Source organism: Danio rerio, chromosome 2 (genome assembly GCF_049306965.1).
Source record: "Danio rerio strain Tuebingen ecotype United States chromosome 2, GRCz12tu, whole genome shotgun sequence".
Classification (NCBI taxonomy): Eukaryota; Metazoa; Chordata; class Actinopteri; order Cypriniformes; family Danionidae; genus Danio; species Danio rerio.
The window spans coordinates 5,960,736-5,976,680 of NC_133177.1; the positions used below are offsets into that span (position 1 = coordinate 5,960,736).

General features: G+C 40.0%; 1 protein-coding gene across 4 annotated transcripts in view; it reads left to right on the forward strand.

Moving 5' to 3' along the window:
• fgf12a (fibroblast growth factor 12a) overlaps nucleotides 1–15,945 on the forward strand; it is a 94,263-nt gene that overhangs the window by 56,918 nt on the left and 21,400 nt on the right. For all 4 annotated transcript variants that reach the window (XM_005163240.6, XM_005163239.6, XM_005163238.6 and 1 more), the window contains 1 exon segment: nucleotides 133–236. In XM_005163240.6, coding sequence (XP_005163297.1) covers nucleotides 133–236 — 104 coding nt within the window.

Genomic DNA, 15,945 nt, shown 5'->3' on the forward strand with positions numbered 1-15,945 from the left:
TACATTTCGGAGAAACTAATGGTTCGTTTTTACTTGAGTATCATTTTTGTTCAGTGCTCTTTACACCGCTGGTTCTAGCAATGCCAAACCTATTGTAATGCAATGTGTGTTCTTTGTGTTTTGTCCCGTCAGCTCTTTTCAACCTCATTCCCGTCGGCTTAAGGGTGGTGGCCATTCAGGGAGTCAAAGCGGGTTTCTACATCGGCATGAACGGAGAGGGCTTCCTCTACAGCTCAGTAAGATTCCCCTCAATCAGTTTACATGCCGTGTTGTTGTGTGCATGAGAAAATCCTGCATGCACTTCACATTGTATTCTTGTAAAAGTTTAAAACAATGTTTAATGGCACATAATATTCAGTTGTATTCAATTTTAATAACCATGCAAGTGAACACAAATTCAGCCTGTTTTGCCATGTTTTATTTTTAAATTCTTGAAGCTCATCTATATTTATGAATGTACTCCGAGCTTAATTAGCACACAAAAAAAGGGAAAGTGCTGCCTTTGTCTTTAGCATATTGATTCAGTTGTTAAGCTAAAAATGCATTGAAAGGGCTGCTTATTGCGCGAGTTAGCAGTGTGACAGGAACAGTGTTCCCTGTAGGTTGTTGCTTGAGTTATGGTGGGTGACAGGCATATGTTCTTGCCCCCACTCAGCCGGCAGTTGAAACAGGTTTGTGGAGAAGAGTCTGAGTGAGTTACGCACTTCTGACAGCTTATGTAACGGCTGGTCACAGAACTCTTAATCCTGTTAAAGATGGTCTAAGAGGAAAGAAATACATTTATTTCCTGCCGCCGTTGACGCGATATTAGATTTTGGTTCTTTCGTGCATCTTTGGGATATGTTAATTTAGGGCTGCTCGATTATGGGAAAATCATGATCACGATTATTTTGGTCATAATTGTAAAAACCATTATTCAAAACGATTATCAGTTGAAGTCGAAACGATTTGCCCTTCTGTGTATTTTTTTATATATAAATGTGTTTATTAGGGATGTAACGGTATTGTAAATACCGTCATACCGCAATATTAATTTTTTTCGATTTTACCGTAGTCGCATGACTCTGTAAAACTGTAGGTCTTCTGAGAAAATTTGCTCAGGCGAATGAAGCGAACGGGAGGTACCGGAAACTACAATTCCCATCAGCCCATGCTTGGCCATAATCCCTTGTGGTCTGTTGTCGCTACAGATCCAGTAATGCGGAAATGGAGTGTGCTGCTAGAAGCGGGGATGAAAAAGAGCTGGAAAACCCTAAAGCGGGTGTTGTCGCCGCGCGCGTACTGAATAGTGGTGTTGTCGCGCGAGTTCTTATCAGCTGTGTTGTCGCGCGCGTACTAAATAGCCGTGTTGTCGCGCGCGTACTAAATAGCCATGTTGTCGCGCGAGTTCTTATCAGCTGTGTTGTCGCGCGCGTACTGAATAGCCGTGTTGTCGCGCGAGTTCTTATCAGCTGTGTTGTCGCGCGCGTACTGAATAGCCGTGTTGTCGCGCAAGTTCTTATCAGCTGTGTTGTCGCGCGCGTACTAAATAGCCGTGTTGTCGCGCGAGTTCTTATCAGCTGTGTTGTCGCGCGCGTACTGTAAAGCGGGGACGGAGGGTATGTCGCGTCGCGGGGGCACTTTTGATCATTTTGGAAGGGAACTTTCTATCCAAGACTAAAAAGGGCATGTGCACTGCACAGGTTGAGCCCTGTGTGTGCACGTGCCTGCAAGTTGGGGAATACGACTAATATCATGGGGACTGCAGAAACACAGCACACTGTTCAGATTGATGCAGACATGAGATCTCTATCTCACTCATGGTTTGTCCTCTCAAGTGGGGGAAAGACAATGCACAACGTTACCCACTGCTGTCAACCAGGGCCAAGTCATATCTCTCTTGTCCCAGAAACCTCAGTCCCAAATGAGAGGGTTTTTTTCTGTTGCAGGGGACATTGTAAATACCCAGAGATACCAGCTTTTACCAGATTATATTTATATGATAATTTTCCTTTAAACCCATCTCTATCTAAGTGAGTGAGTGATTAAATGTTGAATGTGATGAGTTTTCAACAATACTAAATTGAAACTTAATTTTTTTACATGGTTTAATATTTTTTTGTTATTAAAATTGAAGTTCCTGTTTCAAAGCTTACAGATAGATGGCTAATTTGTATGTCATTGACACTTTTGGCACTTTTTTGGAGTATTTTCATAAGTTTTGTTTTTTCCTGTAAATGATTCAATAAATACCGTACCGTGACATTCATACCGAGGTATTACCGTACCGTGAAATTCTGATACCGTTACATCCCTAGTGTTTATATATAATGATGTTTAACAGATTAACCAGTAAACTCTGCTGCTATTTGGGGATTTCCGCCTGGATTTTGCCTACCCAAATGTAAAAGTTCCCAAATCCACATGCAGAAGTGTAAATGCAAAAATTTGGTATCATTTTAAAGAAAACCCTTTGAATTTTCATAAAACACTATTAAAAGTGTTTAAAATATCTGTATATGTTGTCAGTGTTATAAGAAACACCTAAAGAAGAGGCGCTTCTTGTATTTTTTTTTGTAAACTCAAATTTGAAAGTGTACCTTTTAGGTTCTGTGTGGTCTAGCGTGCTGTAATTAATTTTGGTGGTTCCTGCACATGTATGTAATCATAGGAAAAAAGAAAAATGTATCCACCATAATCTATGCAAAAGTTATTGTATTCTAACTGATGAAAGGTGCTGTACAAACCACAGGGATTGATCATTGTCTTCATATTTCACTATTCATTTGTTTGATCAAACATAATTAACTGTGCTTGGACCACATCAGACATATGAAAGGATTACTTATGCACATCACCTCAAAAACAGAGGAGAATGGCCCTGAAGCACACAGCATAAGGTAAGACATGACAGCTGTCTGTGCTATCTGGGGCTGCTTATTGATCATAAATCTATTGTTTATACAGTTAGTTAACCCAAACATGACAATAGTGATATTAATCAGTCATCTTTATTAGAAATGGGAGAAAAAAAGTTCATCGATGATCACGATTCTTTTTCTAGTAATTGTGAATCAATTTGAATCAAAGTTCTTAATTGATTCTATATTCAAATTAAATTGACTTAAAAATCACAAACGTCAGAATTTAAAGGCATGGCACAGTGCTATGCAGGTCTAAATGTAGGTTAAGAATCCCACCCTTAGTCCCAAGACTAAGTTTAAACTCCAAAAAGTCTAAAGCGTATTCATTTGTGTTCTGCAGATGAACGAAGGCCTCAGGGGATCGGAGCGACATGAGGGGGAATAATTAATGACAGTATTTTCATTTTTGGGTGAAATAATCCATTAAGCTTTTACTCAAACGTTTCCTCTTTAATTGAAAAATCCTTCAAGCTATAATGCCTTTGGCGTTCTCTCCAAAACCGCATCATTTCTGTTTTGTTTCCCATTTACTGCATTAAGACAAATGACACAAATCTAATTACCTTGACTGCGGTTTTCGTTCATATCTTTTCAATATCTCGAGATACATTTAGCTTCCGAAAGTCTAGAACTTAAAACTTTTTATACTTTCAAATTCTCCTATTATGCATTTAAAAAGGTCATGTTTTGGATTTGGGGGTTTCCAACAACCGTCTGATATGCATGCAAGGTCAAAAAAACACTTTCATTTTCTTATAATATGCTGTTATTTTTACCGTATTATCCCAGCAACTCCCATATGATTTGTTCAGTGATTCATTTGTTCTCAAACCCCTCCTTAGAGCGATGCTAATCTGCTCTGATTCGTCCGATGACCTAAGCTGCGTCCCAAATCGCATACTTATGCACTATTCTACGCCATTTTGTAGTATAAATAGTGTAAGTAGTGTGTTCACACTGAAAACTCTAAAAATAATAAGTGCACTTTAATCACCCGGATGATGCCCTCCTTCCGCCGCTAAAATGAAGTGTGTAATGATGGACACTTCACGCACTCAACGACCGCAGATTTGCTTACGTAGCGGAAGGGGCGGAGCTATTGGACGCACATGTTGAATAACTTTATTTATTTTGGATGGTAAAAGCAAAATTCTCCTATGAGAGTGATTATAGCGCCTCCCGATGGTGAATGCGGCAATACTTACGGCAGGTATTATTTGATAATTCGGTTGTTTATTTCACTGACTTGGCAACGTCAAACGTCATTAGGCAAACAGTTTGAATTTCCGCTAAGTAAAAAAACATTAGTGTGCCATTTGGGACAACACTACATACATATACTATCCTGTTGAGTGTGTAAGTGCATAAGTATATAGTGCTTGAGTGCATAGTGTATAGTGTGCCATTTGGGACGCAGCTCTAGTCTGTTGCGATTGGTCGACTGCGTTCAGCGTGAGACAGAATCTTTACGACAAGATTCAGCCTGGCATTTGTCTTCCTCTTTTTCTTTCTACAGTGTTTGTGGGCTGGGCCGGGGGTTTCAATTTTTACAGGTTTGTGCACGCAACAAATGGGCGGGGCTTGAATTCCGTATTGACGTCACGTCGACACGGCTAAAGATTCGTTATCTCCACGATTCATTTAAAACACTCTGCGTCGACTCTTTTATAAGTGAATCAATATTCTTAAACAATGTCAACTTTCAGATTGAAGCCTTAGCTGGATATTTCACTTCACTTACGAGAGATGTGTTACACACTGTATGGAAGTAAATTTTCAAAAACCCACAAAAGGGACTCTTTAAAATTTAGAAACTATTTCTCAAGTGTGTCACAGCTTAATTTCTGATTTCTCTATAAGTGTAAAATGATAGCATCTGCTAATACATACTGAATTTACAAGAAGTCACACAGATCAAACTTACACTGCCGAAGTGGGGGCGAAGTGGAAAATGCTTGCAGAAGGGGTTTCCAGCTTCAGTTTCTCACTTATGCTGCTGTCCTCAACCCGGAGTGCTCAAATATAATTGGGTAAATAATGTTTTAATAATGTTAAATAGGTTTAATATGTACTAAATAGATTATAAACCTTACTATTTCATTGGAGTGCACTATTCTGTGCTTCTGAATGGCTGTATTTAAATATCTGTCGTGTTTCGTCTTGTCATGTAGCGTGTTGTTAGGACAGGGGGTTACAATTTAACCTGCTCACCTGATGTTTACGTTCATAAATTTTGTATTATTTGCTAATTAATAACCACCTCATGTGGAACTCTGAATCTGCATCTCATTTCAGAGTCTGCTACTGTCCACTGGAGGTCGGTCATGAACGCATACTTTGAGAGCCTTCATGACTGAATGAAAAAAAAAAAGTGGTTTTGCACCAAGGCAACCCGGGGTGCGGAATTATAATTGGCTAAACTGGCAGAGGTCTGGTTATAGCGACCAAAAAAAGACAGGCATTTCGATACACGTACATTTTCTAAGGGGAATAACTAACTTCAGCATTATTTTCCAGCTAAAGTACGTTCAGTAGCCCAAGTGGACTCTAGTTTGCAAATTTTCATCACCCAACTCCAAATCACGGAGATAGCAGCTGTGTTATTGCATCCTGTCGCCCTCGCCAAAATGTTAAATCTCCAGATATATCAGATCCAGCCCTGGATGCCAGATTCTGACAAAAAATATGTGTTTTGTCTAGTATTCAAACATCCAGCCAGCAGAGTTGTCTAATCCCGCCCCCCCAAAAAAACCTGTTAACAGCAAGTCTTGTCTGGTGCTGTGTGTTTTATCAGCCAAGAAGCTGACAGAGAAAGCCAAAGAAGAGCAGAAGCATGGAGACAAAGTGATGATGACAGAAAAGGAGCAGAGTTTATTGAATAATCTTAGTGGCGTATGTTTCGGTTGCCAGACTTTAATGCTCGTAGGGTACAAAAGGGCTCAAACTGTGCCAAAAAAATATCCACTACACCATTACACGACCCAGCTGAAATGCTGATACAGGGCAGGATGGATCTGTCCTGTCCTCTTTCGTGGATTCATTATACTATATTTAGGGTATATGCCGAAGCATGCTAATGGGACTTTTAATTTGCCAGTAACCTGGGTGAAGCGCTTCTGGCGAACTGTATGCAATGGAAAAAACGGCGCGTTTAAGGTCTGTTTTCTTTCAAAATCAGCGATCTCCATTATCTGAGTGATATCCAATATAAAGTGGGTCTCAGATTGTACAAGAAGCACAGCATTACATTACATTTTCCCCCGCCGTGTCTTTGTTAATATGAGCATTTATTTTACCCCAGTATATTCAATGAAGCTTCTGCTCTAGCCTGCCGATTCTGACGGGCGCGTGTGAGTAAACGACTTTCTGTCTCGTTTTACGCTTGAGCAACTAAATGTTTATTTAACTGAATGTTTCTTAATGACATTACAACATCGATGCTGTAAAAGGAGCCATATAAAACTGAAAAAATTCACAAAAACAGGTCACCGGAAGTTTATCAGCATCGGAAAAACACTAGCTCGGCATATACCCCATTATATGAACATCGCGGCACAAATTGAGATTCATCAGCGCAAGTGACCGTTTTTCAATCTACCATTGTCCAATATTGGCCCACTATGTGTTGCTGCCCCCAGAGATACCATTAGGGGGCCCAGTATCCCCACAACCGCAGTCACAGTTATCTCACCTATCGACCTCCATATGGCTAACGTTTCTGGTAGTAAAGAAAAACAAGATTCTTATCAAGCATTGATTTTCCCTCCTAGGATCAGTAAAGTCTTACCTTTTGATTGTTCCATATCACAGAATTAGAACGAGGGCACTTCTCTTTAATAAGTAACAATCTTTTCTTCAGTTTCTTGGCAAGTACAAGTGCTCATTCACGCAGTGCAGACCACTACACACTTTCTGCATCTGAACGTGTCTATTTTGGACTGTGGATGTACAGTATCTCCAGATCATAGGCAGTCATACGTTACATATACAGAAAATATGCTTACAAATATATAAAACAGACATGAAAAATAGCTGATTCTAGCAATCATTAGCAGCACCGCAAAGATTATACTTAAAGGGGACCTATTATGCCCCTTTTTACAAGAGGTAAAACAAGTTTCTAGAGCACGGCTATTTAATTAGTTTGTCATGGGGGCCAGTTCATGAAAAGCATCCCAAATGAGGGGCCGGAGAGATATGACTTGCAATATAAGCGATGACACAACAGCACATAAGAGCCCATATGATGTATTTTTACTTATTAAAACACCCACATTGGCTTTTTCTACATTTAACGTTAATATGTTGTATTTTGAAACTACACAACATCACTGCATTGTACAATGTGGCTTTTTTTACATGCATATTCAAATGTTGTATATCGAAGCTTAATAAAGGGACTAAGCCGAAAAATGAATGAATGAATGTATTTCGAAGCACATCAAAATCAGTGCATTGCTCAAGTAGGCTTCTTCTACGTTCAGAGACATTCATTACATGTTCTGTTTTAAACTGTGTAACAACTAGGCATGCAATGATCATTGATTTTGGTTGTACGATTTAAGTCTGAAGAATAATCATGGATTCACGGTTTAATCACGATTATTATGCATTTATTAAATTCAAAACTAGTTTATAAAATCACTAGAAAACTGCTTATATTTTAAAGTGTTGTTTATCGCTCCTTAGTAACTAAATGCCGCACAAAATATTAATAAAAAAACAAACAATAGTCCGTTTCGATTTTTCACAAGTTTTTGATTTAAACTTGAGTGATAATTTTAAAATGAAAATAAATGACAGAACAGAGAATAAATAAATAAATATAACAATAAATAGATTATTGTTTTTGTCTAATGTTAATTTAAGATATATATATTAGCTAAGAATTTAAATAAACTGTTTTTATTATCTGCGTTCATTCATACGTAATCATTTCAACCCAGGCTCATTCTGAAAACGTAGTCCCGCGAATGTTTCCGGAGGCCGCGAAATACGTCCCGGGAGGTACATATTTGTGCAGTTTTTGTTTTCGCAAATCCGCGAGAGGCCCCTGTGCGTGCTTTTTCGCATGTCGAACGTCTCTCGTGAGCGCCGTTTGCACCCGCGCCATTCTCGCGTAAACCCACAAGAGGCTGCTATCGAATGACCGTCCGTTTGACTGGCTGAATGATTGACTGGGCGACCGGCCAATCGGCCGACCCACCCACCCTCCTCCTTCCCTAAACCCAAACAGTTTTACCGATCGACCCGCCCGCCCACTTACTTCCCAAAACCCAACCAACAATGTACAAAAAAAAAAAGCCATCAAGAAAAAGAAAAGCCCTCGTTTTTTACCACGTTTTTGGATTTGACCACATTCTCAGCCTGTTATTCACTTGTTCACTTAATTTTTTGGATTCTGTTTTTGTCTTACCTGATTTCTGGAACCGCTCTTCCCCAGACTCGAACCCAGTCATCGTCATCAGCTCCTCCCTGCGTCTGAAGTCCGCCAGTGTACACAATGAGCTAATCGGACAAACTGGTTGCAGCGGGAAAGCCCTCCACACGGAGGTAAGCAGTCAACCGGCAATCGCTGAAGGGAACGGCGTCACACCACCCCGTAGCGTTCGCTTAAGAATTGAACTGCAGCCATACGTACCTCCGACTACATAATTTGCGGTCTCCAGAAACGTCCACAGGACTACGTTTTCAGAATGAGCCTGGGTTGAATCATTAAAATGTTTTTTTAAATAATTCGTCTAATGTGTCTTTTGTTTACGTTGCACTGAAAGCCACGCACAACTCTCACCGCTACCGCGTGAGATACCTTCTACTCTGTGCGCCTGGAGGGTGCGAATGCGTCAGTCTGCTCCCAATATGCGCAAGTCTCCATTGGAAATAATGAACTTGTGTGTGGAAAAGACGCAATATGTGAATGGGCTGCTGCTATAATTAATCCAATGTGTGTGCGTATTTGCATAACTTTGTTTAGTTGCAGCAATTTTGTTTTCTTCAATAGAAACGCAGCTTTGAGAAGCCTTGGTTTTTATTAATTTATTAACCATAATAATTTAAAGCGCGGTTTATAGTGAAATCGGCTAATCATTGCATCCCTATTAAACATATCAGTGCATTGTGCAAAAGGCCTTTTCTACAAACATGTCCAAATGTTTTCGGCTTTTCGCGCCACTCGCTTAATGTCAGGTGACTCACACTCTGCTCAGCCTTGCTGTATTGAACAGACGCACATCACTTCATAACTATAGTCATTTTTCGACTGAGCTAAATTTATTCTTGATGTCTCGATTACACTATCTGGAGACTATTTCCCACACTAAAGTGTGTATGTGAAGTTTCAGCTCGAAACACCCCACAAATAATGTTTTATACTCTTTGAAACTGCCACTATTAGACTTTGATCCTAATTGTGCCGTTTTGGTGACGGTTGCTTTAAATTGAATTGAGTGTGCTCTTTTTAAAAGAGGGCGGAGCTACAAATGCCTGTGTGTCAGCATAGTGGCAGATTCAAAAACAAGACTAACATCCTATGCTAATGAGGGAGAGATTTTCTCTAATGGGCGGGGCTTTCCTCCTCTGATGACACTTACAATGGGGAATGTCAGTCAAAGTGTTTCTGCAGACTGTTTAAATGAGCTTAGTCCCTTTATTAATTAGGGCTCGCCACAGTGGAATGAACCTCCGACTTATCCAGCATATGTTATACACAGCGGACGCCTTTCCAGCCACAACCCATCACTGGGAAACACACATACATTCTCATTCACACACATACATACACAGTGAACAATTTAAATTACCCAATTCACATATAGCACACGTCTTTGGACTGTGGGGGAAGTTGAACATGGGGAGAACATGCAAACTCCACATAGAAATGCTAACTGGACCAGTCGAGGCTTGAACCAGCAACCTTCCTGCTATGAGGCGGCAGCGTTTACTTTTTTTCTTTTTTTTTTTTTCTTTTTACATTAGAAGCTGGCTATATTCACAGAATGTTGTGTTTAAACAGAAGAAAATTTTTATTTTTGGGAGACGTAAACCTTTAAGGTAGTCTTGAATCCCATTGTATGATAATATAATCAATGTTTGATTACCCTGATTCATTTTAAATTAAAATTCTTCACGTCTCATCTGATATTTGGCAGCTCGTTTGGTTCTGGAACGCAAGATGCACCAGATTATATATACAGAGGACATAGACATCCCCGCTCTTCTATTATTTTGATTAATGAAGTGTGGTTTTCCTGCAGGGTGTTAGAAGGTATAACATTAATAGGACTACAAGGTTTAAATACAGGCTTTCAGCTCATCACTATGTTTCAAGTGGCTTCCCACACCAGTAATACACTCAGTGTAATTTCTTTGTCTTGGCTATTCTGTCAGACCTCTTTCCTTCACGCTTAGTTTCCTTTCGCTAATTTGCTCTGTTAATATAATGATGTCGTCGGAAATGAAATGCTGGTAGTAAGTCTACGATGCATGACAATTTCCCTGTTAGAGATTATTTAGCCACATATTTTATGTGTTTCTGGTGCTTCGTCTCTGTTTCAGGAATGTGTTTTAAAAGATTCATGCAATGTCGTATGTGTGAAGGTTAATGTTCTGTAACATAAGGCTCTCACCGTAGGCAGTTTTGAGGAATCCATTTGCAGAGATTAGAGATGGTATAGTATGGTCAAAATACACGCACAAAATCAAACAGAAAGAACCAGTCAGACTCAATGTAACTGGTAAAAACCTATTCCAAAAAAATGTACACAATCATACACAAGAAGCAATGGGAAGATATACAATTATATCTAAATACTGAATGAAACATTATTAGTAGTAGTAGTATTATTAAGGGGTTGCTTTTAAAATGTTCCCATTTTACCTATTATTCAGGTTATTCTGCAATTTGGAAGTAAAGTCTTTTCTGATATACTGATAACTGCTCGTTAACGCAAATTTCTAATCAGCCAATCACATGGCAGCAACTTAATGCATTTAGGCATGTAGACATGGTCAAGATGATCTGCTGCAGGCCAAACCGAGCATCAGAATGAGGAAGAAAGGAGATTTAAGTGACTTTGAACGTGGCATGGTTGTTGGTGCCAGACGGGCTGGTCTGAGTATTTCAGAAACTGCTGATCTACTGGGATTTTCTTGCACAACCATCTCTAGGATTTACAGAGAATCTGAAAAAGAGAAAATATCCAATGAGCGGCAGTTCTGTGGGCGCAAATTCCTTGTTGATGCCAGAGGTCAGAGGAGAATGGCCAGACTGGTTCCAGCTGATAGAAAGGCAACAGTAACTCAAATAACCACTTGTTACAACCGAGGTCTGCAGAAGAGCATCTCTGAACGCACAACACATCCAAACTTGAGGCGAATGGGCTACAGCAGCAGAAGATCACACCGGGTGCCACTTCTGTCAGCTAAGAACAGGAAACAGAGGCTACAATTTACACAGGCTCACCAAAATTGGACAATCGAAGCTTAGAAAAACGTTTCCTGGTCTGTTGAGTCTCGATTTCTGCCGCAACATTCGGATGGTGGGGTAAGAACTTGGTGTCAACAACATGAAAGCATGGATCCATCCTGCGGTTCAGGCTGGTGGTGGTGGTGTAATGGTGTGGGGGATGTTTTCTTGGCACATTTTGGGCCCATTAGTACCAATTGAGCATTGTGTCAATTCAGCCTACCTGAGTATTGTTGCTGACCATGTCCATCCCGTTATGACCACAGTGTACTCATTTTCTGATGGCTACTTCCAGCAGGATAACGCACCATGTCATAAAGTGCAAATCATCTCTGGTTTCTTGAACATGACAATGAGTTCACTGTACTCAAATGGCCACCACAGTTACCAGAACTCAATCCAGTGGAGCACCTTTGGAATGTGGTGGAGATTCGCATCATAAATGTGCAGCCGTCAAATCTGCAGCAACTGCGTGATGCTATCTTGTCAATATGAAGCAAAATCTCTGAGGAATATTTCCAGTACCTTGTTGAATCTCTGCCACAAAGGATTAAGGCAGATCTGAAGGCTAAAGGTGGTCCAACCTGGTACTTGTAAGGTGTATCTAATAAGGTGGCTGGTAAGTGTAGGTCCAGGTGTTCCAATTCAATTGGAGAAATTCATGGAAAGAATAACTAGGAGTAACAAATGACAGTCAAAGTTCACCATACTTGAGCTACAAACCATAAAAATAGTGATAATGTAATTAGAAGATACCAGTTTTCATCATCAAGCAGCATAACAAGTAGGGCTGCTTGATATTTGACTGACGTTTCAATATTTGCTATATAGATTGTACTATGAGTATCATTTCACAAGAAGACTTTAATAACTCTGCTTGAAAACATTGCATAATTTGACATGGATGAAGGATGGGTTGGGCAGCACGGTGATGCAGTGGGTAGCACAATGGCCTCACAGCATGAAGGTTGCTGGTTCTAGCCCCGTCCTGGTCAGTTGGCGTTACTGTGTAGAGTTGAATGTTATCCCCGTGTTTTACTTTGAATGTGGTTAAATTGACCATAGTAAATTAATGTAAGTGTGAACACAAGAGTGTATGGGTGTTTCCCAGTACTGGGTTGCAGCTGGAAGGGCATTCGCTGCATTAAACATATGCTAGAATAGTTGGCGGTTAATTTCGGGTGGAGACCTCTGATAAATGAGGGACTAAGCCAAAGGAAATTGAATGAATAACCTACTGATTAGTGCATCGACACTGACGTCCTCACGGCGACCCGAGTTCAATTCCCAGCTTGAGTTCCTTTGCCAATGCTTAAATTAAAAAAAAAAAATGTGCTAACATTAGGATAGAGTTATCCATGTAAACATACTGAATGAGAAGTCTTTGTAGTGACCAAGAACTGGCAACACTTCACAATAAACAATACAAACATCATTACTTATATAGTGGAGAGACAGGAACTGAGGCATGAAGGGAATGGAAATGTGGCTGGATTAATGGATAGTCACATTTACTCCCTGCTAACAAATTGGTTAACCCTTTATGACATCAACACTTGTAAATCAGTCTCTTATGTAATAATGGTAATGTCTGATTGAGAAGACACATTCAGTGCTGCCAGACTTGGAGTTAGAGGGAATCCATTTTGTCACTGCAGAGATGCTATTGTAGTCCTCCTGGGGTGCAATTACTTGAGGACGTTTCCTGTGCTCATTATCTCTGTGCCCCTGCTGAGATGTTGGAAAGATGCTGTGAATCCTTACTTTTGGAGCTCAACGAAGACTTGGTTGTCGTCCCCTTAATTTAATGATGTGCTTCTAACTTTGGTAATCCTTTCTGGCTGTAGATTATAACCTGCAACACTCGAAGAGCAGTGTCCTTTATCATTCACATGTTCTGAATGTATTTTGAATCTGAACCAACCAGTGTAAATACCATATTTCCTAATGTGCTAAAGAGAATTGTAGCTCCATGTGGGAGTAGAGAGGTACCATTACACCCACGTGCATTTATTTTATTTAAGCACTGCAGATGCAAGCTTCATCCATTATCATTCAACCAATTCAGCCCCTTAGTTTAATGCTGCCTTCACAGGCTTTCTGAAAATTCCGCTTATCACTTGTGAAGAAGTGATTATGAGCTTATCACGTCCATGTGATTTATTAGAAATAATTGGAATCGAGGACAGCAGGTTTATTCTTGCCTGCTTCTTAGAGAACTTTCTAGACAAACTTGTATTTCAGTGTGTTGATGTGTTTTCAAGTGAAACGGAATATTAAGTGGGGGGTGGGGCTTTGTTTTTGCACATCATTTCCTCTAAGCAAATTAATAGTAAGAGGGGCGAGGTTAAAAATTTAGTTCAAGGCTTTTTAACAGCAGATGGCGCTCTAGGCTAGTTTTAAACAGCAGATGGTGCTATAGGCTAGTTTTTAACAGCAGATGGCGCTCTAGGCTAGTTTTGAACAGCAGATGGTGCTATAGGCTAGTTTTTAACAGCAGATGGCGCTCTAGGCTAATTTTAAACAGCAGATGGTGCTATAGGCTAGTTTTTAACAGCAGATGGCGCTCTAGGCAAGTTTAAACAGCAGATGTTGCATTAAGCTAGTTTTTAACACCAGATGGCACTCTAAGCAAGTTTTAACAGCATATGGCGCTCTAGGCTAGTTTTAACAGCAGATGTTGCTCTAGGCAAGTTTTTAACAGCAGATGACGCTCTAAGCTAGTTTTAACAGCAGAAGGCGCTCTAAGCTAGTTTTTAACAGCAGATGACCCTCTAGGCAAGTTTTAACAGCAGATGTTGCTCTAGGCAAGTTTTTAACAGCAGATGGCGCTCTAGACTAGTTTTAACAGCAGGCGACGCTCTAGGCAAGTTTTAACAGCAGACGGCGCTCTAGGCCTGTTTTTAACAGCAGACGGCGCTCTAGGCTAGCTTTTAACAGCAGATGGTGCTCTAGGCAAGTTTTAACAGCAGATGTTGCTCTAGGCTAGTTTTTAACAGCAGATTGCGCTCTAGACTAGTTTTAACAGCAGACGGCGCTCTAGGCTAGTTTTAACAGCAGATGGGGCTTTAGGCTAGTTTTTAACAGCAGATGGCGCTCTAGGCAAGTTTTTAACAGCAGACAGCGCTCTAGGCATGTTTTAACAGCAGATGTTGCTCTAGGCTAGTTTTTAACAGCAGATTGCGCTCTAGACTAGTTTTAACAGCAGACGGCGCTCTAGGCTAGTTTTAACAGCAGATGGCGCTCTAGGCTAGTTTTTTAACAGCAGATGGCGCTCTAGGCAAGTTTTTACAGCAGACAGCGCTCTAGGCAAGTTTTAACAGCAGATGTTGCCCTAGGCTAGTTTTTTACAGCAGACGGCACTTTAGACTAGTTTTAACAGCAGATGGCGCTCTAGGCACGTTTTAACAGCAGACGGCGCTCTGTGCAAGTTTTAACAGCAGACGACGTTGTAGGCTAGTTTTTAACAGCAGATGGCACTCTAGGCTAGCAAGGTCTAATTTTATGTCATGAGATTTATGAAAACAGCTCAATAAGAAGTAATAATTGCTTATGTAATTCACTTGAACCTTTTCTAACTTTATTAATGATTACCTAAGGTTCAAGTGTTGTGGGATTGTTTCCCAGGAAAAGTAAGAAATACAGTTTTGTCAAGAAACTGTATGCACACACAGGTTATTACAGAAGGTCCCATTCAATCTACTTCCAGCCACATGTTTTCACTCTAGCTATTGTGGAGGGGGTTCATGTATGTTAGGACCAGGACACACACTGTTAAAATTGCTGGATTCCACAAAGTTCCTTCATGTTGTCCCTACACAAATTGATTAAGTTAACTTAGTTGTCTTTACAAATTTAAGTGGATTGAACACCAGATTAAAACATTTAAGTTGTCACAAAAAAACTTCAAAAATTGCACTCCAAATACATTAACAGCTTTTCCCTGTCAATGCTGGCAAATGACCATGGTAAAAGTGGAGTAATCCGCAGTGGCCACCACTTTATGCTGTTAATTATGCTGTTAATAATTGCTTTACACATGATTATACATGTACTATGTATTACACATAAGTTGATTATTAATTAGGCGTTAAGAATTTGGTTTAAATAAATATGCATTCTTTAACAGAAACAAAGTTTTATCACACACAGTGGCCAGAAACTGACGGTAGAGTCTTAGATCTTCCTAATGTTTCACAGTTTGTCCAGATCTAGTAAGAGCTTGAATTTCAAACTCCAGTAATCTAAGGCCTGCGATCTTTGCCGGATAATTAGAATGTAAATGAAGGCTTAAAATCATCAATCAAGCAAGGTGAAGGCAGAACAGGATGCAGGTGTTAGTGGAAAGTAGTTTATTTCTTGTCACAGGCTGTTGTTTTAAAGAGTGCACCACCAAAAACAGACTTCAGTGTAATCCTAAAGGAAATCTCCTAAGTTCACTGGAGAGTAACAGACAAAACCATTTTATATAGATGATAGAGAATGAACTTAGGAGAAATCAGCATTTAACCAGGAGATAATGAATGGAAACAGGTGCTTAGAAATAATTATAACATGTCTCTGTAATATTGATCCTGA